The 25,524-nt window shown below is 39.2% G+C and overlaps 3 protein-coding genes across 6 annotated transcripts; 2 read left to right on the plus strand and 1 right to left on the minus strand.

Annotated features, from left to right (window-relative positions):
- The first annotated feature begins 814 nt into the window (after positions 1-814).
- dhx32b (DEAH (Asp-Glu-Ala-His) box polypeptide 32b) lies at positions 815-6,385 on the plus strand. Of its 2 annotated transcripts, XM_042009619.1 has the most exons (11): positions 815-1,251; positions 1,432-1,625; positions 2,131-2,506; positions 2,600-2,836; positions 3,217-3,310; positions 3,400-3,549; positions 4,322-4,513; positions 4,590-4,730; positions 4,970-5,160; positions 5,330-5,520; positions 6,048-6,385. In XM_042009619.1, the coding sequence occupies exons 1-11, from the start codon at positions 970-972 to the stop codon at positions 6,214-6,216; spliced, it is 2,217 nt and encodes a 738-aa protein (XP_041865553.1). In that variant the 5' UTR covers positions 815-969; the 3' UTR covers positions 6,217-6,385. The 2 variants fall into 2 exon arrangements, with proteins under 2 accessions (XP_041865553.1, XP_041865554.1); XM_042009620.1 differs by lacking the exon at positions 6,048-6,385 and having other exon boundaries at positions 4,970-5,146; positions 5,330-5,499.
- A 565-nt stretch (positions 6,386-6,950) lies between these two features.
- Positions 6,951-20,571, minus strand: edrf1 (erythroid differentiation regulatory factor 1). Of its 3 annotated transcripts, none has more exons than XM_042010680.1 (25): positions 20,085-20,571; positions 19,666-19,874; positions 15,808-15,874; positions 15,593-15,718; positions 15,387-15,511; positions 15,133-15,277; positions 14,906-15,007; positions 14,680-14,801; positions 13,905-14,016; positions 13,081-13,228; positions 12,882-12,993; positions 12,555-12,666; positions 12,025-12,300; positions 11,833-11,904; positions 11,472-11,613; positions 10,387-10,578; positions 9,904-10,104; positions 9,597-9,815; positions 9,241-9,443; positions 8,990-9,148; positions 8,677-8,826; positions 8,368-8,521; positions 8,102-8,217; positions 7,836-8,008; positions 6,951-7,736 (listed from the first exon to the last, which is right to left on the minus strand). In XM_042010680.1, exons 1-25 carry the CDS (start codon positions 20,214-20,216, stop codon positions 7,571-7,573), a joined length of 3,735 nt encoding a protein of 1,244 aa, XP_041866614.1. In that variant the 5' UTR covers positions 20,217-20,571; the 3' UTR covers positions 6,951-7,570. The 3 variants fall into 3 exon arrangements, with proteins under 3 accessions (XP_041866614.1, XP_041866612.1, XP_041866613.1); XM_042010678.1 differs by having other exon boundaries at positions 9,241-9,467; positions 20,085-20,570; XM_042010679.1 differs by having other exon boundaries at positions 8,105-8,217; positions 9,241-9,467; positions 20,085-20,569.
- Positions 20,572-22,200: 1,629 nt separating this feature from the next.
- si:ch1073-143l10.2 (uncharacterized protein LOC565165 homolog) lies at positions 22,201-25,159 on the plus strand. Its single transcript, XM_042010681.1, has 7 exons — positions 22,201-22,449; positions 22,525-22,588; positions 22,673-22,757; positions 23,046-23,119; positions 23,482-23,733; positions 23,821-23,943; positions 24,674-25,159. Exons 1-7 carry the CDS (start codon positions 22,362-22,364, stop codon positions 24,681-24,683), a joined length of 696 nt encoding a protein of 231 aa, XP_041866615.1. The 5' UTR covers positions 22,201-22,361; the 3' UTR covers positions 24,684-25,159.
- Positions 25,160-25,524: the final 365 nt, after the last annotated feature.

Below are 25,524 nucleotides of genomic sequence, written 5' to 3' on the forward strand. Positions count from 1 at the left end.
CTGTAGGTCCAATTAATTTTTCAGGAAAATAGTTTAAGCTAATTAAATGTCCTTTTCTCTGGGTGTGTCTGAGGTAAAGTCTGCTTCATGGTTTACCTGAGTTTGGACTCTGTAGCTTGTTTAACACTGCCATCCTTTGGACAACAACAGTCATTACAACAAGTTCCAAATTCTCTTTCCATAACATGCTCTCAATGCAAACCCAAATTTCCCCTAGGTTTTGGATAACGGTCAGTAACATAGTCAGTCACTAAGTCAAGATAAAATCTGAATTTTGTGTTGCTTGACATCAGTACTGATCATGTAAAAACAACAAAGTAGGGCATAAACCAGAACGCAGTTTTAAATAAAAGTACTGGCTTTAGTGAATTTCCAGCTTAACTCAATATTGTGATTCACACTGAATTGCACATGCATATTTAAATGGAAGTAATAATGTAATTTTGATCTACTTTATTAATGTTTATGATTTTCATGTTCTTTTAAAGTTGGCTATGTTGTTGGAACTGAGCCATGGGAAAATTTAAAATAAATCAAAAGCAGTCCATTTAAAGTGCAATAAAAAGTACATTAGTTTTGTGGATGCTGGATTAATTAATTACAATCAGCAGACAGATGAAAAACAGAAGAACTAATTAACCCTGAAGGGAAATAATTCTTCTTTTAATAAAGCTGCAAACATTGTAGTGTTTTTCCTTGTTGTACTGGAAAGCAACATATCAGAAAAGTCTCACACCAGTGTGTGTGTGTGCGTGTGTGTGTGTGTCATCTGTTGATGACTGCTTCTGTGGGATTAGTGGCCACATGACAACACTGGGCTGGGCGCCCAGTGAGCCTTTCATTTGGCTTCACTCGGCAGAGGCGGACTCTGTGCTGTCCAACACTTACTAAGAGCTGGAAATTTTCTAACTTAATTTGTGTGGATCTGTAAATGAAGTCGAAAACAGACCGACTGGGAGCTAATTTGTGATGGCGCAGGACATTAGCAGTTTAAATGGAGAGGACTATTTAGAGGGAAAATCCCCCTGTTGTTCAGTCTCAGAAGCTTTGAGTCAAGGAGACAAAGAATATGATGACATCTTGGAGCTAAATCAGTTTGATGGACTGCCTTACTCCTCTAGGTTTTACACACTGCTAAAAGAGAGAAAGGAGCTGCCAGTGTGGAAATCAAAGAGTGAATTTTTGGATACTTTGGCCAAAGGACAGTTTGTTGTTGTCAGTGGCTTTGCCAAAACTGGAAGGAGCTCTCAAGTGAGTACTGTGGTGTGTTTGAGATTTGAAATCGCATTGCCTTCAAAAACATTCCATATTTTATTAATGCAAGAGTAGATTGAAGTTTTTTTCAGGAAATTATTAAACCTTTTTTTTTTTTTTTTTTAGTAGGACAGAATCTTTAATGAAAGAGCTCATCTCACTCTTATTTTCATACAGATTCCTCAATGGTGTGCTGAATTCTGCCTGTCAGTCCAGTTCCAGCATGGCATGGTGGTTTGTACACAGATTCATTCACAACAGGCTGTAGATCTCGCCCTGAGAGTGGCTGATGAGATGGATGTCAACATTGGCCATGAAGTCGGATACAGTATCCCTTTGGAAACGTGCTGCACCAACGAGACAGTCCTCAGGTCTGGAAAAGCTTTGCCTCCTACTCTGACAGATGTATCCTGTGTCTATCTGAATTTTTCTCTCTTCTTGCACAGTCATGACACGCACTGCTAAATCACCCCGCCTTTTCTTATTCTCAGGAGAGAGGTGAACAAAAGGCTTGATGGAGCTCTTTTCAGGGGCTCCGCCACAGCTGCCTGGCTCCCTGTCGACCCATATGTCACACTCACTATGTTGGTCCCTCATAAGTTAGCTGGGGAACAAAGAAACTCAGTAAACTGAGGAGTGGGGGATGAGATAAACAGGCAGCCAAAAAGTGCAGAAGGGGTCTACTCCACAATTTTATTAGAGTAAATTACAGCAAATATAGGCAAAGTGCTTTTCATTAAGATGTCGCACCAAGTATGTTGAATTCACCTTTTCATTGCAGGATTACACTAGCAGAAACCTGAGGACTTATTTCAGTCTATAATGAAGTGAACGTGCATTTGTATTTAATTCCCATAATTTCATCATCCCCAACAGATACTGCACAGATGATATGCTGCTAAGGGAGATGATGTCAGACCCTTTGCTTGAGCGCTATGGTGTGGTGGTTGTGGATCAGGCCCATCAGAGGACTGTAGCCACCGACGTCCTTCTGGGTCTGCTGAAGGACATCGCTGTTCAGAGGCCAGAGCTCCGTGTGGTCCTCCTCTCAGCTGTTGAGCTAGGCCCCAAGCACCTGGTTCACTTCACTGGGTCAGCAGTTCCAGTGATCCATCTGGAGACTCTGGGTGCAGAGGAGGTGGTGTACAACACCACAGGTGACAGTTACTTCTGCTCTGCTCTCCATCTCGTGTTGGAGATCCATCACTCTAAGAAGCAGGGAGATGTGATTGTGTTTCTGGTGACAACACAGGTAAAAAAAAATCAACATTGCACCATGGATGAAACCAGAGATCCTAAAAACATGTGTATTTGATTTTGTATTCTTTGTGTACTCCCTAAAAAGGAAATTGATCTAGCCCATGATATTCTATGTCATGAGGGACACAGTTTACCTCCTCATCTGGGTGAGCTGCTGCCAGTTGCTGTGCATCCTGGCCAACATGGGAATCTGCCCATCATGAGGCAGGAAGCAGCTGTCCGGACACGCAGAGTGTTCCTCACATCCAGCCCAAACGAGGACTTTTTCTGGGATGTTAGCTCAATCAGCTTTGTTATAGATGCCGGGCTTGAGAAAAGATATGTAAGTTTGGGCTTTAGTGATTACTAGACTTGTGTCAGGAACTTAGTTCTAAAGTGATAAATCAAGCTGTAGGTTTCATTCAGGTTTTATAATAATAAGTATGGTATTGATTTAAATGATGAGTGGAATGGTGATGTAACCCTCCATGTGGTTTTAAGATGAGTTTCTGAACATTTTTTGTTGTTATCTGCATCAAGTTCTTTTTGAAACACTGAAAAGCAAAGATTTAATGAATTACACAAACATAAATACTTTAGTCCTTCATGAATTAGCTTTATGTATAAGATCTATTGAGATACTTATTTAGGAACTAAGTAATTGGGTAAATGTAGTGGACATCTCTATATAAATGAGGTGAACTGATTGTGATTCTGTTGCAGGTCTACAACCCCAGGATCAGAACAAACTCAGTCATCATCCAGCCAGTCAGCACAAGTCAAACAGCATGTCGCAGACATCTGGCAGGTCCAACAGGTCAGACGTTGCCAACGGTTACTAAACAGTTCACATTTAAATCTGATAATGTTACTCCCTAAGCTAAAAATGATTTGTCTATCCTGTAGGCAAGTGTTTTTGTCTGTACCCAAAGGAGAGACAACTTCCTACCGAGATTCTTCCACGTATTGTGGAGTCGGACTTCACCTCCACTGTGCTCTTCCTGAAGAGGATGGAGATCGCTGGACTGGGCCACTGCGACTTTATCGACAGGCCAGGTGAGATTAAGATGAAACTAAACTTCTTTTGTTGTTTGTTTTTATTAAAACAAGGTGTTTATTTGATGAGCTGCACCACCAAAACCTTTTGGCATCCCCAAGATTGGCATCCTGGGGGGATGAATTTGGGTGTTTCAGTCAGTTTGTTCCCTTTTGCTACAACAGACAGGAACTTTTTTATTGGAGGGCAATGAGCCATGCTTCAGCTGAACTGACAGCTCCTGTTCCACAAGCTGACCTGCTTCCATGTGCTTTTGTTCTCACAGATTTATATACCCCCACAAACACACACACACTGAGCCTCCCATTAGCTGATTGGATTGTGGATTTGCTGGTGCTGGCGTGAGGAAGAGTAGATGATAACAGGCAGCATACAACGTCCAGTATTCCCATAATTGTTGTATAAAAACATGTTTGTTACAAGAAAACAGAATTTTAAAGCCCTCATTTGTGCTGTGAAAGACTTTTCATTTTGCATAGTGGTGCATGGCAGATGTTGGTAAGGATTAGTCTCTAATCTGCAGCTGTCCATTCACTCTGAGCATTCCCACCAGGCTGCCAGTTTATATGTGTGACTGTACCACTAGGTCACCACTTTGTATAGTCACAGTGTATTTGTACAGAGTTAATAATCTTCCTGTTTAAATACTGTTTAACACTGTTATGAGCACATCTACTTAGTTCAGCCGGGGATGTGTTTAATGTTTTCCTGTACAATTTTTCACCACAGTAAAATGTTAAGCATTATAATCTAAAAACCTTTTCAACCCAGACCCTGGAGGTCTCATGCAGGCTTTAGAGGAACTGGACTACCTAGCTGCTCTGGATAATGATGGCAACTTGTCTGAGATGGGCATCATCATGTCTGAGTTCCCCCTGGAGCCCCAGATGGCCAAGACTATTCTGGCCTCCTGTGAATTTGACTGTGTCAGCGAGGTGGTCATCATCGCTGCTATGCTAACAGGTAACATCAGGACAAATCTACAAAAGCATATTTGCATGATCTGTCAGTTGTCACCAAATTCTTTTTTTTTTTTTAGCACCAAGTTGCTTCGTGGTCCCCCCTGTGGAGCTGAAGCCTGAAGCAACCCAGTGCCATATGAAGTTCCAACACCCGGAGGGAGACCACTTCACCCTTATCAATATCTACAAGGCCTTCAAACAGTGCCAGCAGAACCCATGTGAGCTTAGAGAGCATTATAAACATACACAGATGATAAGAAAAATAGTTCTAACTTGAAGGTGTTTGCAGTGATTTAAAAGTGTAGATTCACATCAGTTTATTAGAAAATACTAACAGTAAAGCCTTATAGAAAAGATAAAAAAAAACTCAAAAATACAGTTTTTACTCATTTATTATTATTCTGATTCATCCCTGATTCTGGCTTTGTTCTTTGGTGTTTTCTCCCTCCTCTGTCAGGCTGTAATGAGGAGAAATGGTGTCAGGATTTCTTCCTGAACCACACTGCTCTGCTCATGGCCGACGCTCTTTGTGTGGAGCTTGTTGACACTCTAAAGAGGATCGAGCTGCCCATTTCAGTGCCTGCCTTTGGCTCCCAAAGCAACACTGTCAACATTAAGAGAGCCCTTCTTGCAGGTTTCTTCATGCAGGTTGATTATAACTCCAGAAAACTCTTAATTCATCCAAGTATTTCCCAATGAATAGTCATATAATAGGACAAAACCAAATAATGATGCACTTTCTGTCTGTAATCCTGTTTTTCTTTTCCAGTAGTCTTCTTACGTAGTAACTCCTGCTTTGGCTCTGATTTCCCCTCAGGTGGCACGAGATGTGGACGGATCGGGGAACTACTTTATTCTGACCCATAAGCATGTGGCACAGATCCATCCTCTGTCTGGCTATGGAGCTAAGAGGCCAAAGCTGGGCCTGCCAGAGTGGGTCCTGTTCCATGAGCACACATTCTCAGAAGACAACTGCCTCCGCAATGTAACCCAGATAACACCAGAAGAGTAAGACTTTCATTTTCATAACTGGCTATAAGGCAGTTTCATTAACCAGACACTGCCGTGTCTTACGTTAAGGCACTGATTAGAAAACCTAGTATCTTCGCATTGCAAGAGGCTTAAATGTAATCAGACAGACACACTCCCCTTTCCTTCTGAACCATTAGTAAAGCCCCAGTTCAACAGAGGCTAGTCATTCTGGTAGTGAGGGGAGAAAATACAATCCTGTTCTCTAGTATCTGCTAGTTGGAAAGAGGATTGCACAGATTCATGAGAATGTAGAGCTTCAGCTAAACAGAGAAAGTGAAAATTCTGTAGTCCTTTTTTTTAAGTTCCACAATTTGTGGACGTTCACTGAAGTAAAACAATGAAGAGTCTAGGTCTTCTTTCCAACTAAACCAGGTGTCACTTAAAACTTTACTAGATTGAAGATTTGCTATTTGAAGTTAAATATACAATAATTACATTTATCAAACATAATTTTGCTAAAACTGATGTTTTTGTGCTCAAGACATTTTCCTGTCCACTTGCAGGTTTATCCAGATGACACCACTGTACTTCTTCTACAACTTACCACCCAGCGAGAGCAGAGACATCCTGCAAAACATTTTGAATCATGGAGCTTCTTATCAAAAGGAGAAACATCCATCACGAGAGGAAGCTCAGGAGAACCAGACATCTGAGCGATGTGTCATACAGTGACTGACAGAGCCACTGTTCTCAGTTCTCAGCTATGATTAAATAATCATCAGGACTTGACTGCAGCACAGCATCTGGATTCCTGAGTATTCACATTTTTTTCTTTTTTTAGGAGTTACTTTGTTTTATCTGTGCCACAATCTTTTTTTTTTTTTAATCACACCATGTTCCGTGTTTCTCTTTCAATAGTGATTCAAAATTCTCTAATATATTAAACGAAAGCAAAAGCTCATTTTTATAAAACACTTATTGGTTTTACAGTAATTGTTTTTGCCATTTAACACTTTATATGATTACTGCGCTGCACTTTCAGATCTGTTTTTACAAATGTGGTGCTTAGTAAATAAAAAGTATTATTACTAAAAAGTCGTGTTTGTGTTGTAGACTATGAGGTCCTGTTGTTTTTTCTGTGTGATTTGAACTGCTCAATAATCAGCTACCCAAGGGCTGGGCCTGATAAATGAGCTGCGTGGGCAGTTTGGACACGTCTGCAGCTCCATCTCCTGTGGACTCACTTCATTAACAGTATGGTGACCCTGTTCACTAAAACCAGTGAAAACATAGTGTCCTCTCTTCAGTGTCTCCATATAAACAGGATGTTATATGATCATCCTGCACATCTGTTGTCCACAGACATGAAAGTAAATTCTACCTTCACAAGGGTTGATTAAATGTGCTGTATTTGCCAAGGAGCACATTAAAGAGAAATATGGATTTTTATGGAAATAAAACAAACCCAATGTGTAAAGTCTTTATTTCTCATAGCAAACCATGCTGATATAAATTCACATTTTTACATACAGCATTATGGAAACACTCATCTTATGAGTTTGCATTGAATGCTGCTTAAGTATTGCACACTGTTTTTAAAGCAAATTACGCAACGGATCAAATTTCTGCCCATCAGTCACACTTCAGTTTATTCTAGTCACGGTATTCTTGAATATCAAAAACACCAATTATAATAAAATTACTCTGGACTTGTGCTAAATGCTGCATCTCCATTTATGATAGTACCAGCTTTCAAATATGGGACGTTTTTCTGTAAACAGAAAAATAATTTTAAAAATACCCACTTAACTGGTGTTTGGTATGGTCAAAAAAAAAAAAAACCCTTCACATCAAAACTTCATGTGTGACTCATAACCATTTGAGCAATTTAAAAAAAAAAAAATATCTTCTAAATTTACAAGTTTTCACAAAAAAATGCACACTTCAAATCCTGTAACTTAAATGCTGAACATTTTTTAAAGGCGCAGGGTGAACGCAACTTCAAAGTTTTAACTATGTTGCCTGAGCTTGTGCGTGTTGATACCTTTTCACTTTACATTGTCGGTTCCTGTAACAACTTTACTGATCATGATTTCTGTGTCCCTGACCCGTCGCTTCCTGCTTGTGTTGTCAGCTGCTGCAACAGGTCGATGTAGAGCTCAACACGACTGAGCAGTGGTGCATTTTTCTCAGCACGCAGGAGCTTTGAATACACGTTCTTGTAGGTTTTCAGCATCTCCTCATCCTTATTGCTGGAACACACACACAAAAAAGAAAAATAGGAGTGATGATACTGTAGGTGAAAAACACATTAGCAAAAGAGACTTGCAGAGTTTTAGACTGCTGCTCACCTTGGTTTCCGTTTCGTTGTGGTCATTAGTTTGATGACCTGCAGCAGCAGGAAGGAGAAACTTGGCTCAAATACACTGATTAATTTAATCACTTCCTGGAGATCTAGTCCAGACATGGAGCCACTGGCTACATCAGGAGAGTCAGCTGATTCAGCAGCAGGTGGATCACAAGACTACAGGATGAGATGTAAAAGAAAAGCCAGTGTAAATAACCGCACATGATCAGAAACAGTTAACTGGCACAGCATTCGCTCTCTGAAACTAACCACCTCCTGCTCTTCCAGCAGCTCTTTAGAGATGAGCTGGAAAGCATGGCGGGTTTCTGTCATGATATCCATTGCTCCAGTCAGGCTCTTCAGCTTAGCCACACTGCTGCTCTGACCTGTGGAAGCACAAGACGCAGCACAACTGTAAGAAGCTTTGAAAAGGAATGTTATTGTGTTCTTTGTTTCAATCCTCTCACAAAAACAACCAAACTTTGTCCCCAATTTCATTTGTTATTTATTCATCTGGATAAAAAAAAAGTGCTCACCTGCCATTGTAAACTCAGCAAAAGCCACCCTCTCCAGCAATGTGCGGAGCAGCTCACAGGGTGCGTCTGTAAGGCTGAGGAATAAAGAGACAGCCTTGCTGTAGTGGAGCTCTGCCAGGCTGCGATGCTGCTTTCTCAAGTGCTCATCCCCCACCTGTCACACAGTTACAGCCAGAAACTCATCAGTAATAACTTACTGCTGTACATATAAAATACAGACTTTACATTTTATTCTTATTAGAAAGAGGTTAAGCTACAAGATATTTAAATAAAATTATTTCATATTGTTTTCCTAAGACTCAATCTCACCTGGTTGCGAAAGCAGCTGTGGTACATGGAGGCCAAGCGGTGGTGGATGGTGGCAGCTCTGTACTGGTAGAGCGGCTGACGGGCCGACTCAGTCTGCAGGTCGCAGTACTTCAGGGATTTCATCATGGCCTCTGTCACCTCTCGCTCAATCTGGCAAGACACAAACAGGGACCGATTATTTCAAGTGTGATCACGCTTTTCACAGCTATGAGTAATAATAAAATATGAATGGTTTCAAGTGTTCTTGGGATTTTCTTAGTTATTTAAGATTATAAAAAATTATTATTCTAATGATTGTATTGTATAACCTCACCTGCTCCTGGGCCTTCCTGGACAGTGGGGCATAATCCTGCAGAAGTGTAGCCAGGGTGAAATAGGTAGTGGATAACTCCCAGTTTACACTGTCCCACACTGCTGAGTGGTTCTCTCTGCTTCCCAGTGCCTTCATAGCTCGTAAATAATAGTCTATGGCCTGGGGTAAACAATAGCATTAGAGAAAATGGTCTGGTAATAAGCTTAAGAAAACGGCAGGAAAAACAATAAAGAGGAGTTCTGACAAGAAACCTTGTTGTAGTAAAGAGCCTCTTCAGGTGAGAACTCTCCTCTGCTGTCATTGGTAGAGATGGTGCAGTGGGCCTGAGAACAGATTCTCATCAGCCTGCCTGTATTACACAGCAGTAAGGCGGTGTTGGTGCTGTCCCCGATGGCTTCAAAGTCCTTCATTCCTTTCTCAAAGAAGGCGAAACTCTTTTTCCACAACTCCTGCTCTGCTGTGGACACTGACTTTTTCACTAGAAGCAGAACAAAGGAAAAAAATTATATATATATATCCTAAAATAACTCGGGCATAGCTAATGATAAGCAAATAAGGAGTACATACATAAATGTTTAGGGGAAAAAAAAGAGGTGTGACTACGTACCCTCTTTCTCGGTCTGCATTGCTGCAGCCTGGTTCATATAATAGACTCCCATTTCATTACGGATGTTGCCAAGCCTTTTGAGAACCTGAGACAGCTGATCTGAAGTATGGTCTTTCAAGGCCTCAGAGACGAGCAGTTCATACGCTGCCTCATAACATTTACTGCTAACAAACAGCTGGTACTCAGGGTCCATGGCCAGGTCTGTGGCCATGCTGAAGGCTAATGGGTAGAAAACAAAATAATGAACATATGGAATGATACATAACAAAAAAATAATGATTTTGTTATGATTGATATAGTAGCTGACCCTGACAGCTGCTCTCTCTGTGCAGGCTGTGCAGGAGCTCCTGGTCTTCTTTGGTCTGATAGCTGTATTCCTCCAGGTAAGCTGCTCTATTGTTGGCATTCTGAGCCAACATCAGCTGGATGTCCCCACAGAGAGACAGGCACTGGCTGTGAAAGTGAAGCACTTGTGGGTGCAGTGCTCCACTCACTGAACAATAAGCATCTGAGAGAGTGGATAAAGAAAGTGTATAAAAACCATATAGCTTTGCAAAACATTAAAGTCCCTTTTTGCAATGACAATCAAGCTAAAAATGTAGTTTTTCAACAAAGAAATGCATTTTGATGTGTAGTTATTTCAATATTCATTAATATTAGAAGAACGTTTAATTACGGCTGTTACAAGCTACAAGCAAAATGGCCACAAGAGTCCAATTAAAAGAAGAAGCCTAAACAAAACATGACACTGACGAAAAGCAAAAGCCTCAAAATATTTAAATGATCTCACCGTAACACTGCAGCGATAGTTTGATGTAGCGTAATGCTCGCCCGTACTTGAGCAGGTTAGTGGCTGCGTCAGACAGGACGTAGTAGGCTTTGGAGGCTTTAAGGAAAAGCTGAAGCTTCATACGGTGCTGCCAGGATCCCGGGATCATCCCTGAGCGTGTTGGGTGCTTCTGGTCGGACTGCACAGGCTCAACTGATTTCGCATATGTAGAAAGACCAGAAAAAATTTAAGTTATGTCATTATGTCAAAACCAAGATGTCAAAATCCATTGCAATACTGTACAAAGTAAAGGACTATCTGAGTGAGAAATCACTTTTTATTCTATATAACTCATTGATTGTTCCATATATGACCTATTGTGTAGGGATTTGGGAAACACTTATCACACAAACACAAATTCAGTTTTCTTACTACAAAAGAAGGCCATTCGTATAATTTGTAAAAAAAAAGTATTGTGAACCAAAAAATCCATTACTCATTCAGTTACACATACTGAAATTCAGAGATCTAGCAGATTACAACACTATTTAAATTATGTATAAAGTTAATATTAATCAATTGCCATTCTGTATCCAGAGGCTGTTTAAAAATAGGGAGAAGTGTTATGAACTTAGAGAAAATTAAATGTTTAGCAAACCTAAGGTACAGACAAATGTTAAGTTTCACTGGTGTCAAACTGTGGAACAGTTGTTCTGATGATTTACAAGTGAGTTCTACTTTGAAATCCTTTAAAAGAAAGTACATAAATGATATAATAATAAAGTATCATGATAAATTAAATGCAAAAGATTATGTGGTTAATTTTTACATGTTGCTCTTACTATCAAATGTGGTGATGTAAATCTTCTTTCAATGTTAATTTAGTTGATTATGGTAAATTGGTAACATTGTTTTAGTAATGGGTAGGCATTTTATAAGCTATTAGCTACTGCCTACACTCTTTTGTTTTGTTTTTTTTTTGTTGTTTTTTTTCATCTTCCTTCTGTAATATGTTTTATTTACTTTCACTATGCCTAAATAAATAAATAAATAAATAATTGAGTTAGTTCACTATACCAGCTGAGAAATGAAAACAGTGGACTCACCTCTTTCAAGCAGAAGAGAGATGTCTTTCTCAGGAGCTGAGTTAGCGCCTACATCCTCGTATTTGAGAGGAATGGGTGTGTTAGGGTCTGCAGATGGAAGATCGCTCTCCTTCTTGATGCTGCCATCCACTGCCTTCAACCCCTGTACATTGTTTTAGAGGTTCTTTAAGATTAATCCTTTGCATTCATAACACATCTTGATTACCCATAATTTGACATCTTGCATGCTTGATTCAAGAGTTCTATCATTTAAAAAACTAGTACTTCTTCATACCTACAATCACGGTTAACAGGCAAAATTATTAAGACAAATATGCAGCATTGCATATACTCTAAACCTTGACATCATAGAGAAACTTGCCTTCAGTACGTAGCTCAGGACATGCCTGCATCGTTCCTCCTTGTCTTGAGAAACGGGAAAAGCACTACTTGGCTGCAGGAGTTTTTAAAAAATGATAGGTTATTGTTTTGTGTTTACATACAACATATTTTGGTGTTAAATCAACTCCCCACTCTTTGATATGTCTCGGGGAGAAGGCAGAACGTCACTCACTCTGATCTGGTGAGTCGATGTGTATTTCTCAGGGACCGACAGCTCCCCTACAGAGCGAATCACAGCCACTGCTTTACTATCATCCTGAGGCCTGGAGCAGTTACTGTAGGAGTCATTCTCATCATCTTCTGTCAGATCCTCCTCCTCCTCTTCCCCGTCTTCATCACTGTAGCTGTCTTCTGAGCCACCAGCACGCAGTGACTCCCCTCCGTCTTCTCCGGGAGGCTCGTCGAGCTGGAACAGCTCTGAGAGCATGTAGTGGGCCGAGGCAATGATCTGGGCACAAAGAAAAAGAGACGATCGGGGTGGAGTCCATTTTAATCAAATCAAAGCTACTACATTTGTGGATTTAGTCAAGAGGTCTCACCTGGTGCTTAAACTGTTTAAAAAAAGACTGAAACAATGAATTTATTAAGTGCTAAATCCTAATGCTACATACATCATGAGTTTTTCAGCTTGGACTTAACTCTTACCTATATCTAATTCTAACAGTGACATAAAGATACGAATGTCTTTACAAATCCACCTACCTGGGGATGCCTCTCCTGATCAAGAAGTTTGACACAGTTTAAGAGCAAAGTTCTGATTGTGCCATTGTGCTTCCTGTTTTGCCTCGCCTTCAGCATCAAGTTACTGGCAACTCTGGACCACAAAGTCAAGAAAAGGAAATAAACTTTAGTTCAGATAGACAAACTGAATAAACCGGCTACTTATGTGATGCATTATTTCCTTATATTGTGCATTTATAACTTGATCTACTTCACTAAAAAACTACATTTACCAACTACGGTAACTTCACAGCTAAAACAAATTCCTACAACAAATGATTTACTTCTGTGTATACCACAGACACTTACTTGTACAGTAACACAGCGACAGGAAGAGTGAAAGGATTCTGATATTTCTCCTCTTCGGCCTCCTCACACAGAGTAGTAAGGTCATAAAGCTTTACAATGTCACTCCCACTTGCTGTGGATTCAAGAGGTGACAGTACAAAACATTATAAAACAGTGCAGAGTACAGCAAACACTCACTAAATACATATTTTTCTCTCACCTTTGAAAAGCCAATAAGTGTGACCCTCTTTAGTGCAGTTGGACTTTAGAAAGGAGAGGATATTTTGAGCAATGTCTTTCACTACTCTAGTAGAAAAAGTGGAATTCTCCAAATGAGGGATGTCCTCTGTTTTTATCATCTCGTATTTCTGGAAGGAAAATCACAAAGACACAAAGTAATCAGAGGCTCTCAAGTCGTGCCATGGCTCTCACAAGAGAACATGTATGTTTAGACTATTACTAGCTTGTATTAGCTACTGAAATTAAAAAAAAACTGTCAAAATTCAAAAATTTAATTTAGTTTATCAGGCCAATACCTGTACCTGTAGTACAAGGATGACAATAACACCATGTTACTCTTACATCAATGCATTTTTTGGCGTTGTTTCATAGTTGTTTTACAAATATAAACAAGAACAGAATAAAGTTTTTGAAGATTGATCATTTAAGAGAATGAAATAAGTGACATAGTGGAATATATTGTTGTCCTATGTTGCTGACACTCATCCCCCTGTCTTCTTATTTATCTTTGAGCCTCTGTTAGTAAAACTGTATAACAATAGTGATAGTCCCTTTGAAAGGAACTGTAGGACATCTAGCCAGTGTCATCAAAACAAGCAGCTGCCACATTGACTTTCATAGAGGATAATCCAGTGTTTTGTGTGCCGAGCATTTTAGAAAATCTAAAGGGGTTTTGTGATGACTGCCACTGTAATACTTTCAGGTTTGTACTTTCTAAACAAATAAAGATGACTTGACCTGTAAATTTCAATTTGTTTGCCTTGATCATTCAAACAAAACTCTTTCCATCAAACAATTGTTCACCTGAACGATGCCATTGACGTGAAAACACATGACAAGTTCTGGGACATTGCACATCAGATTGTCGAGCCAGTAGTCGATACCCGTCAAAATGTTGATTGGCTTATTATTGTCCCTGAAAAACAGAGAGTTAGATGTTAAATGATGTTGATGGATGATTTTAAACAGGCCACAACATTTAAAGTGCATCCCGCTTCATCCCAGTCAAGCTGTTGTTGTGTCCTTGGGCATGGTGCATGAATACGTATGAATGGTGCTGGTGGCCGGACTGGTGGCCACGTTTGTGTCAATCTGTGCCAGGGCAACTGTGGCTACAGACATAACTTTAATGTGGAAGGAATGAATAATGCACTCAATATAAGCGCTTTGAGTGCCATCAGCAGAAAAGTGCAACATAAATTTAGTCAGTTATTATTACTACTAAGTGACATTTTCAGTTTACCCTCTTAGCTCAGCAAAATTAAAATAATAACTGACCACCAAGATAAATTTGTACTCCCAGTGATCACAGCATATATTCCACAGAAATTAGGCTTTTTCACATATTCCCTTACAAGTGACCAATATATGAAAAAGGCTTTACTCCATGTCCCCTTTTTATTTGCTAGCCCATTATGTGTGGAGATTATTTTGTATTATCTTACAGACATAAACAACTAAGAGAAGACCATAGATTTAGAAAGTGTAAAACCTTTTTAAAAGATTATCTTTTTTTCTAGTGAATTGGTTAACTAAGCTGGTGTAAGGAATGGAGTAAAAAGTGGATTAAAATTCAAACCTGAGTCTCAAACTGACTGCAGGATAGCGACCACCTCCAAATATAGGCATGTTAGATCCGACTAACATGTGAATATCCTCAAATGTCCACATGATGTTTCGCACAAAGTCATTTCTTAAACCCTGTAAGACAAGGGACACGAAAAGTACATAGAGTGCTGATTCATGTTGAGACATAATTACTGGTTGTATAAAACCAGCCAAGAAGAGAAAAAAAAAACTGCTACCTGACTGTTTTCTCCTTCATTGAAGAGAGTAGGGAGGTTTTGTTCTTTAGGTACAGACATCACAGGATCCAGAGCAAACTTGCTATCCACAGAAACGCTTTCCTGCACATTTAACAACAACAGCATTTTTGTTTTACAATAAAATTCATTCAATACAAAAAGAAACCAACCCCAAATCAGCTCTTTTAACCTGAGAAAACTAAATGACTGTATTCTGGATAAGGCACCTGCTTGGAAGCATCTGGTTCTTCTGCATCAGACGTGGCGCTGGTGAAAGTGGTGGGCCATGAAGAACTGTACTCTTCGGCTCCATTCTCCTCTTCACCTTCATTCATGTCTGATACAGGCTCTGCAGCCCCATCCCCGTTTATACTGTAGAAAACCCAGGCTGTTATCAGACTGAAAATGATGCATCCTCAAGTTATGGAATCTTTGACTTCTATGCTAAACCCAGCTCATTCAAGCAATGCCTAGTACTCACCTGTAGTAGAGGAACTTTGACAGGATAGCCTTCTGATACCAGTTCTCTTTGCTTTTCTTTTTTCTCTGCCATTTCTGATCTATTAGCCGTTGGTAAAACTCTTTCAGCCATGTCCAATCTCCTGTCTACAGTGCAATGTGGAAAAAATAAACAATGTATTCAGAAGTGACTAGCAACATGACAATGATAATAAATTTAAAAAATACCTGAGAGGATCTCCTGAAGAGTTCTTGAATGTCAAGCTCATCCAAAAGTAATGTTCTCCCTACGCGATGGACAGCCATACTAACGTGAGACTTGCTGTAGGGAATTTTCAAAAGTTTCTTGATGTTCTGAAGATGACAGAAAAAGTGTTAACTTGAACTGCATGTGTCCATAACAGAGACAAAGACTAATATAGCTTAAGAACAGCTCCACACACCTCCGAGTCTGATACCACATCAACATCATCCCCAATGCAATCAATGAAGTCATAGGCCATCCCAAAACTGCAAAGATAAAAAAGGAACTTAATCAATAAAGACAAACTCCAGTTCAACTAGTCTGATTGGTGCTAACTAACTACATACCTTTTCTGAGTAATCTGTCAATAAAACATCTGCTTAAAGGCACATATAAACATAACTGATGGACTGCTATTTGCTCTTTTAGTAAAGCAGTGGAAAACTTTTAACGGCTTCTTATTTTAATTGGCTGAAACTATAACTGTGTGTAGTGTGCTAATGTGAATACCCCAGCAAGTTCTGATCGATCTTCATGAAGAGGCCAGTAACTATTAAAAATGAAATCCTCTAATAGCAATTACCATATGTGAAATCATCATGATCATGGTGACAAAATTACCAAAAATGTCTTTTTTTTGCCTGTTTGAAATCAGCTGGTGACAATAACAAAAATATATTTTACATAATTTAATAAATCCAATTGGCAGCTACAGCTTACGCCCTTCTTGTCTGCCTGTCCTCCACTCTGGACATGCCATTTGTTCATTTTCAATAAATGGCTGTTATTCTTTAAGAATAAAGTGACGTAATAATTTATTACATGGATTTTAAGTTTAACAGTGTCCTAAAGATTTTACAGAAATAATTAAATTGTAAACTGCAATGACTTATATGATTAACAGGTTTCTATTATTTTATAATCATCACAGCTTTACCAGTGAGTGCTTTCAGATCAATAGTAAGAGCCATATGATCAGGGATTTTACACAAGTTAGTAAAGAGATTAACACTTTCAACCTCTAACAAAAACTATAAACTGTGTTGCCACAACAGCTCAGTATCAAATGAAAAGAAACTAAAATTCAAACTCAAAATTAAATATTTAAGTTCTTGTCTAACTTTAAATATGCCCAAATGGGAAGCTTGTTCTTTAACCCGGCAAATGCAGCTATCGTGTTGTATATGCAGTGTGTGCCTCTGCTAAAGAAACAGGTTAACAACATTTTGTTTACTATGGTCAACACAGAGCAGACAAGCAGCTCAGGTACCACATTACTCTAATTTTTCAACTCTGTTGCCTCATCAGTATAATCCCAGATATACTGCTCAGACAAAAGGTGCTTTTGACTTCACGTGGTGATTTGTCCAGATGCATTATGGTCCTGGGGGAAAAAAATGTGCTGTGACTTTCGCTGATGCTAAAGAAAGTCATTATGTCACATGGCATTTAAGCCTTGTGGGAACAAGCTGGCTGCAGGGAGGACAGGTCCGGCACAGCTGTTGTTCTGCTCTGGCTGCACTGGTTGGGAAGCTCTTCTGTGACGACCCAACTCTGCACACGCACAACATGTGAAACTTATTTATTCTAAGATCTTCAGATCAGTTATATGCCAGGACTATTTATTCCAATGAGCTTGTTATGCATCTGATTAACCTTTCGAACAGCTTCCTTTCAATATGCAAAAACTAAACACTCTATTATCCTTTTAATTATCAGCCAGAAAACTAGAATTTCAGTTAGGAGATACGGCAGAGCTCCAGTTAGTATGCAGGAAAGACAACAGCCAGCTGTTGTAAACTCACTCACATCAGTAAAATGTAGCCAATTTAACAGCAGTTTTTTTTCCCCCACAGTCTAGCCCAAGTCCACCAACGGGCACATATCACAGACTCATTAACAGACCCCACCAGTCAGACCAGCTTACATGTCACTTCCAGCCAGGTGAGGAGTGAGCTGGAGAAGCTCAGACAGGGGAAAGCAGCAGGATCTGGTGGCATCAGTCCAAGAAAGGTAAAGGCCTGCACCAGCCAACTGTTTGAAGTACTTCAGCACCTCTATAACCTGAGCTTGCACCTTCAGAGTCCCAGCGCTATGGAAGACATCATGCCTTGTCCCTGTGACCAAGAAAAGCCATCCAGTTGAATTAAAAGACTACAGGCCTGTAGCGCTGACCCCTCATGTCATGAAGGTAATGGCAAGACTCATCCTGAGACACCTCAGGCCTCTGGTTGCTACCTCACATGATCTTCTGCAGTTTGCATATCAACCCTCGCTTGGGGTTTATGATGCAATCAATCATCTGCAGAGGACTTATTCCTCCCAGGATAGACTCAAAACCACTGTGCACATAATGTTGAGGCAGCCTGCAGTTTGTGAAACTGCAGAGTTGTGTGTCAGAGCATCTCACGAGCAACATCAGAGCGCTCCAGAGAACTGTGCTGTCACTGTTCCTCATTACCAACTATATGGCCAACTTTAAATACAGCACAGAGTCCTGTCATCCGCACAAGTTCGCAGATGACACGGCCATTGTTGGGAGAGCTGAGAACGGGCAGGATGATGAATACAGGGGACTGGTGGACCACTTCGTAAGGTGGTGTAAAGAGAAACAAAGGAGATGGTGGTGGACTTTGACAGGAATAGACCACCACCCTCTCCTGCCTGCATTTAGGGAACATTTCTTCTAAATATCTGGGAGTTCAACTGGATCACAGACTGGAGTTTTCCACTAATACAGATGCTGTGTACAAGAAGGGTCTGTGTTGTCTCTACTTCCTGTGGAGACTCAGGCCCTTTAATGTATGCAGCACAATACTTGGCACAATGTTTTGTCAGTCTGTTGTTGTAAGCACCATCTTCTTTGCTGGTGTGCTGGAGCACAGGCATCAAAGCAAAGGATGCCAACCGACCAAACAAACTCTTAAAAAAGGCATCAGGATGAAGATCCCCAGTCTGGAGGAGATGATTAGGGACAGAATGTTGGCAAAACTGCTGGCAATTATGGACAATAACTCCAACTCCCTCCATGACACACTGGACAGTTTAAGAAGGAGTTTCAGCACATGACTTCCCCATCCTCTCTGTCTCAAGGAACAATACAGGATGTTGTTCCTGCCTGCTGATATCAGGCTCTACAACACATCTGCCATCACACACCCTGGACAGACACACACTCAGGACTGAACTGACTATTAAGTCAGCACCATGTATAGATTTGTATATACGGAGACACACACACACACACACACGATAGATAGATAGATAGATAGATAGATAGATAGATAGATAGATAGATAGATAGATAGATAGATAGATAGATAGACATTTATTATTGCTTGTCTTTTAAATTCTTGTTGTTTTGTTGTTGCTGTTACAACAATTCATCTTCCCCTCAGGGATTAATAAAGTTTTCTGATTCTGATTGTATGCTGACCGTTCAATCAGCCAAAGTCAGCTGCAGTCTACCAATCTTGAAAAACTCTGTGGTGGTCACATGAGTAAAGACATCAAAGAATATTTAGCTAACTAATTTTGACTAATGCACATGAGAAATCTACTAGAAGATAAGAGATTAGTGGAGTAACTCTAAATATACAGATTTTTATTTTTCAATTGACTAAATAGTTTTTGTGTAAGGAGTAACATGCAGGCTCTATGTTGCACAGTTAACCAAGTGGGAAACATGTGAAGAGAACTAAAAATAAGAATTTGGTTAGCTGCCAAAAGGAAGCACTGGAGGGGTCAATCTATCCATCTAACATAAATCACATTTCATTGCTAAGTAGAGTAAAGCGCTGCAGCCCTCTTCCTTCCACGCTTAGAAACAACATATCATTATATCTCTTGACATGACAGTTTTACCATTAGCTTCCATCTTTTAAAACCCTAATGCTGCATGCATTATAGGATGAATCTGCCTTACTCCTGAGGAAGGAAGCAACAATAATGGTCCCTCAGTCAGAGGCATAGAAGGACATTTTTCTAGCATCTTGCAGAAAGACCTACCCCACGCAATATATATATATTAGTAATTGTCTCTAATCAATGGTTATACCTGGAAAAAGGCTTGCTTTTGCTGCTAGAGCCTAAAACAGTAGTGCCAGCAGTGCCGAGCTGGGGGTTTTCTCTCAGCCAGTTGGCAGGTGGTAGCTTCAGGTCAGTCTTCTCCTGCAGGAGGGCATATGTCGCTGGAGGTGGGGCAGCAGAGTACTTGACAACAGCACTGCTCTTGACTTCACTGTCGCCTGAGCATATTGCATTATCCTACAAAACAAGGAAATTTTAAATCATACTTTAAGTTTATGCAATAAATCTAAATTTGAAATTTCATTTGATAAATGATTAACAAATTTGTCCTTTGTATCCAAAGGCAATATGTGTCATGTTGGTCAGTCCAAAGGCAGTTTGAACAAAGTTCCCATATAGCAACCACACACAGTACAACCATATTGTTCTTCTAACCAAGCTACTTACGTGTCGGCTGTAATCTCCTGAGCAGGTAGGACCACCGATGTCTTCTTTTACATTATCCAAGGGTATTCCTGGTTCTCTGTCCCCGGCTGATGAGCTCATACTGGACAAACGACTGTTCACTCCTTCTAACATTCTTAAAAACAGCGCAACATATCAATGGAGCGGGTAATCCACCAAATAAAGATCAATTTGCTTACTATAAAGCGTGTTTCGTGGATTCTAGCGACAAAGTTAAACAGCTTGTCAAGCTAGCTCAAAGAAAGATCGACGCTGACACGTATGCTTGTAAAAAAAAAGAGCAAAAGAAAGAAGTAGTATATAGAAAACTCGCGAATTAAATTAAACCTAGACACTAATATTAGAATTTGCTAGTACTTTCTAAATCATACAAATGTTTAGCTTCTATTGTCGCAATCCTGAGGCTTCTCTTGTTTCTTTTCCCATCTACTCTGTGTACATATCACACTGTAGCCGCAAGCAAGCTACAACTTCCGGTATCAGTTTTAGACGGACTGAAAAATATTAATTTTATTTTTACTTTTCACTGTTAAAATGAATACGAATTCTATTTTAAAATATAATTGATTATTAAGATATTATAAGGTAAAATATACGAACTTTCATAGCGAATATTTAATCTTGAATAAATATTTATACAAGGCAAGTGAACCGGAAGTAGTTACAGAAGTTCATTCGAGAAAAGTTCAGTTAATTTTTTTTGTGTCTTTTATACTGAAAGTTGCTGCGAACGTGCTGGCTGATAGTGATGTCAACTAATTATATAAACAGAACAAAACGTGTTTGGTCGATTATTTCCTCGTTGTAACAATGTTTCTTGGCAATAAATCTTGTACTTTGGAAAGCCTGGTTTATTTCCTTTTTAATTGGCGCCACATTTGTAAATTCTACAGTCACATTCAGTCATTAAATAAAATGTATTTGTAGGTCTGAGCAGCAGAGTTGACTATGTGGGTTGTGCCCATGAAAAACGTGCTGAATCTTCTTTGCCAATGCCAAACAACTTATTCCGCTTCTAGCTCTTGTTTCTCCTGGTACCCCAGGTGCGGTCAGGTGTTGATTAGTGTCTGCAGCACCTGTGAGAATGGTCCCTGCTACAGCAGTCAGTAGAATATTATATTAAAATTGTGTTGAGAAGTTGCAGAGAATGCTATGCTGTTTGCTGTTCTGATATGGTAACCGTAACAGCTTTGGCAGTGTGGAGGCAGTGTGTGGCAACATCTCCCTCCTTGGAAAAACAAGGCTTGTTATCATTGGAGGCAAGCTCAATACAGAGATATTGAGATGAAGTTTTGCAACCAGTGGCAAACCACTGTCCACTGTCTGGGACTGAACTCTATCCTCCAACATGACAACGCTCACTCCGATAGAGCAGTGTTTATCAGAGATGTACCTCCAGAACTTTGAAGTGGGGAAGATGGAATGACCTGCCTGCACTTCAGGCCTCAACCCCATTAAACAGGTGTTGGAGCAGTTTGGGTGTGCTTTTTGTACCAGAGTGACCAACACAACCATACTGGCTGAGCTGCTACAAATGCTAGTTGAGAAATGGGATGCCATCATACAGCAGTGTGATCAAACTGGTGATCAGCATGAGGTGGAGGTGCCAGACTGTTATGGCTGGACATGTTCTTCCACATGCTGCTTAGGTTCATGCTTTTGTTTTTTTAGGGTTGTTTATGTCTTTGTCTTTTTTTTTATTAATAAATTGTTAAATTGCCAATATGTTTTGTTTCTCCAAACTTCAATTATTCAATAAACCAAGCATGAGTTAATAGCAGCATAAGCTGTTTGTCAAGTTTTTAACTGGCACAACCCACATATTCAACTCTACTGCTCATCCCACAAAAATGCATTTCCCTTGCAAACAAAGGGAAATAAACAGATTTTCCAAAAGATTAAGATTTATTGTGAAGAAGCAATATACAGTCAAAGAAATAATCCACAAACACAATTTAAAAATATATTATATTATATTATATTATATTATATTATATTATATTATATTATATTATATTATATTATATTATATTATATTTGGTCCGATCCGGGACAAGGGACTGTCAAACTGCTGACTAAACAGGGAGGAGTTGTGAAACTTCGCTGTCAGGCATGAATTCTCGCGCTGATGTTCCCCTGCTGAAAACACCCTCGTCTTCCACTTGACCGGGTTTAAATGAACCTGTAGTGGGCCAGCTGCTTCGCGACGTTTTTCTTGTGGACGGTAAACGAACGTGAGCCGTAAGTTTACTAAATATAATGGAAAGCTGGAAGAATCACGTGCGTGCTCGACTTCTGCAGAGAGACCACAAAGAGAAACATCCATTTGTTGGCGTTTTTACGACCTGTAAGTTTAATATAATCCATTATAGCTTGTTATGATCAATGTTTTAGCTTAACTATGTGTTTTTGTAAATCCCAGTGTCTCAGCTGGAGGAGCGATGTGAACTGCGCCAACATATTTTGGAGGATGTTCAGTGTAAGAGGTTAGAAATACATAATGTTACCTAACTTATAAATAAATCCACAGTTTTTGCCTGTTCAAACCCTAAATTTATTTTAATTTTCAGTCTGGAAAAAGGTGGTGTTGAAGTTGAGAAAAACACCAGACTCATTCAACTCCAGCTGAGAGAAAGTGAACACTTGGCAGACAAGGTGGGCTAAATGATGACTAACCCAAAAATAAACACTAGCACGATAAACAATATCTGTTTGTGCATATTTCCGACATCATCAGACAAGCATGTGATATTCTCACAATATTAGCTCGGTTTTGATGCATTTTAACACCATATAATGATCATTACCATGGAAAATTAGGTCATAGAAGGGAAAATAACTTGTATACTAGCCATCTTTGTTTAGTGTGTACAGGCAGTGACCTTTAAACTGGTGATATCCTCTCATTATTTAATCAGTTTGTCCTTTGTTTTGTCTCTGTAGTTGTCTCAAACTGTGTCCGACCTGACCACTGTCCTGTATCTGAAAGAGGCTGAACTACAGTACTGGCAGTCATGGTAATTTCCCAGTTTCAGTTCTAAACTAAAGTCATAAGAAGCCCTGCTGAATTGATTTAGAAAGAAAACCTTCATTAAGTGATTAGTATGTAGCAAACTAAACTTAATAATCTTCATTTTGGGTAGAATGAACAATACGACTTAATAATTGTGGTGAAATTAAAAACATAAGTGCTGCAGTGTTAAAACACAAATTAGTTCTGGCATAATGGTGCAATCACTGGACCATGTTAATGAGAAGGCATAAATCTGTTCTATATTTGTGGCCAAACTTGTGACCTTTAATCAAACATCTAACAGTGTTTAGTAATAGTACCACAAGCCAGTCCATAAATCAAAACTGTATTGCTTTGCTGCTCCAGTGTGTCCCAATACCGTCAAGAGGCACTCACTCTGGCCAAAGGAAGTAAAAACCTGAAGGCAACCATCTCAGAGTTTGAGTTCGCTATAGAGACTCAGTCAAAAGAATTATCAGCCCTGCGTTTGGAGCAGAAAGGACTGAAGGAGTCACTGGCACAAGCTCAAATAGACAAAGAAAGACTTCTGCAGCGATGGATCGAGGAAAAAAGGGAGGCGGCAGACAGGCTGAACACCTACAACGACATACAGGAAAGGTAAGAAAGTGAAAATGACACATCTAGAAGAACAGGGAAACAAGGGCAGATTGGAGACTCTTAACATATCTTACTGATTTTCACCAGGTGGCAACATTTGGCCAAACAGCTGAAGAAGCACCTCCAGAAGGAGGGGAGGAAAGTAGTGAGCTCCCATCATGACAAGCTCATTGAAACATGCAAGAGAAACAACCGCATCAGTCATTTAGAGTAAGAAGATTTTCACAAATATTAACGGAGATCCTAATGGGGACAAATTAGGAGGGATCAGTTATCGGTTAAAATCAGAGACATGGTGGCTGCTTTATTGGATGGTCTAAGTACAGTGTGTTCACACTTTATCCAAAACTCTGAATTATTTTTGGTAAAGTATAAAGTATCCAGCTCAGCTTGACCTTTGACATAGCGCTGCTGTCGGGCGCAAACCTCCTACCTCCAAAACTGTCATTTTTCAAAAAATGGAAAAAAACTGTATGGTTTTGTAATAACTGGACATAATGCCATCAAACTTAGTATTGTGTTTTACATCATATATCTTTGGTTAAATATTTGTAAAACTACAGACAGACATAAAGGGTGATCAATAGTACTGATTTAAGGAAAACAAAAATCACAAATTTTGGACATAGGAGGTTTTTGCCCGACAGCAACGATAGGTTCCACCAGGATGCTGCCGTTTGTGTTCTGAACATATTTGGAATCCATCTATCCAAAAATCAAACAAATACTCAGTGATTTGATGAGCTCCCTGGTGTAAACTCTGTAACCTAATTATGACTTCACTCAGAATAAATCACAAAGATGTCCATATAATCAGTCAACTGATCTTTTCTGTTTAGTAGCTTCAGCTTAATATTTTATTGAAGCATGTATGTAGATGGTAACATCTTGAGCTTTTTGTTAATGTCATTTTAATTTTATTTGTTTATCTTGTCTTCAGGAATCAATAATACAACGCATGTATACGAAGGACGTTTGGATCACAACTTTCCCTTTTGCTGCAGCAAACGTTAAGTTAAACAGTTCTGCTCTTGTAAGCTCCTCATCAGTGCATGTCTGGATGAAAACAGAACTGACAGCATCGACTTTCTGCTGATTATAGGACAATGGTTTAGCTATGCTTTTTAATTTATGCAAATATTAATCAATTGTTCATTGTAGTCTCTCATTTCCTGTTTTAATTTCAGTGTGTTAAATTACCTACATTTAGTGGTATGGCCCGAGTCACCCTTATCCAGTTAACATCAGATAAGCTCCAGTGAACTCAACATGTCTGAACTTTGTCTCGAATGACAAATGTTACTCCAGAAATCCCTACAGATATGTCATATCATGTGATTAACCACTTAAAGAACTTCTGCTCTTTTGGCTCACATTATTTCAAGTTTTTTTTTTAAATTAACAACCTTGTGTTTACTTTTTAACATATTTAAAAAAAAAATGTTTTAAACAAATCAGTTCCAGATAAGTTTGATTTTGTATTTAAGATTTTTTTTTAATTGTAAAGAAATAAACTTGTATGCAAATTTGCTGATTGTTCTATGAATTCTGTCTTTTTTTTTATCCATCTAAGAATGATTTCTTTCTTTTTTGTACAAAAAAGATTTTGTACAAATGTTTATATATATATATATATATATATATATATATATTATCCTGCGTTAGATGTGAATATCTTAACATTGCATAGTTGAAAAGAGCGATGATACAGTGTATATGTCTAAGTAGTCACATTTTTCTTTTTTTTTTTATTTCTTTTTTTTTATTTTAAAATTTCTAGTTTGATGCTCA

Source organism: Melanotaenia boesemani, chromosome 16, assembly GCF_017639745.1.
Source record: "Melanotaenia boesemani isolate fMelBoe1 chromosome 16, fMelBoe1.pri, whole genome shotgun sequence".
Taxonomy (NCBI): Eukaryota; Metazoa; Chordata; class Actinopteri; order Atheriniformes; family Melanotaeniidae; genus Melanotaenia; species Melanotaenia boesemani.

Bases quoted from the DNA above. Each gene is read 5' to 3' on its own strand.
- dhx32b (XM_042009619.1), top strand. From the start codon at position 970: ATGGCGCAGGACATTAGCAGTTTAAATGGAGAGGACTATTTAGAGGGA. The intron at 2,507-2,599 runs GTAAAAAAAAAT...CTCCCTAAAAAG, and splicing joins TGTTTCTGGTGACAACACAG to GAAATTGATCTAGCCCATGA. The intron at 5,521-6,047 runs GTAAGACTTTCA...GTCCACTTGCAG, and splicing joins ACCCAGATAACACCAGAAGA to GTTTATCCAGATGACACCAC.
- edrf1 (XM_042010678.1), bottom strand. From the start codon at position 20,216: ATGTTAGAAGGAGTGAACAGTCGTTTGTCCAGTATGAGCTCATCAGCC. The intron at 15,719-15,807 runs GTGTGTGGAGCT...TGTCATCTTCAG, and splicing joins ATGTGGTATCAGACTCGGAG to AACATCAAGAAACTTTTGAA. The intron at 9,149-9,240 runs GTTTCTTGTCAG...TGTTTACCCCAG, and splicing joins AGGCTCTTTACTACAACAAG to GCCATAGACTATTATTTACG.
- si:ch1073-143l10.2 (XM_042010681.1), top strand. From the start codon at position 22,362: ATGGAAAGCTGGAAGAATCACGTGCGTGCTCGACTTCTGCAGAGAGAC. The intron at 22,589-22,672 runs GTTAGAAATACA...TTTAATTTTCAG, and splicing joins GAGGATGTTCAGTGTAAGAG to TCTGGAAAAAGGTGGTGTTG. The intron at 23,120-23,481 runs GTAATTTCCCAG...TTGCTGCTCCAG, and splicing joins CTACAGTACTGGCAGTCATG to TGTGTCCCAATACCGTCAAG.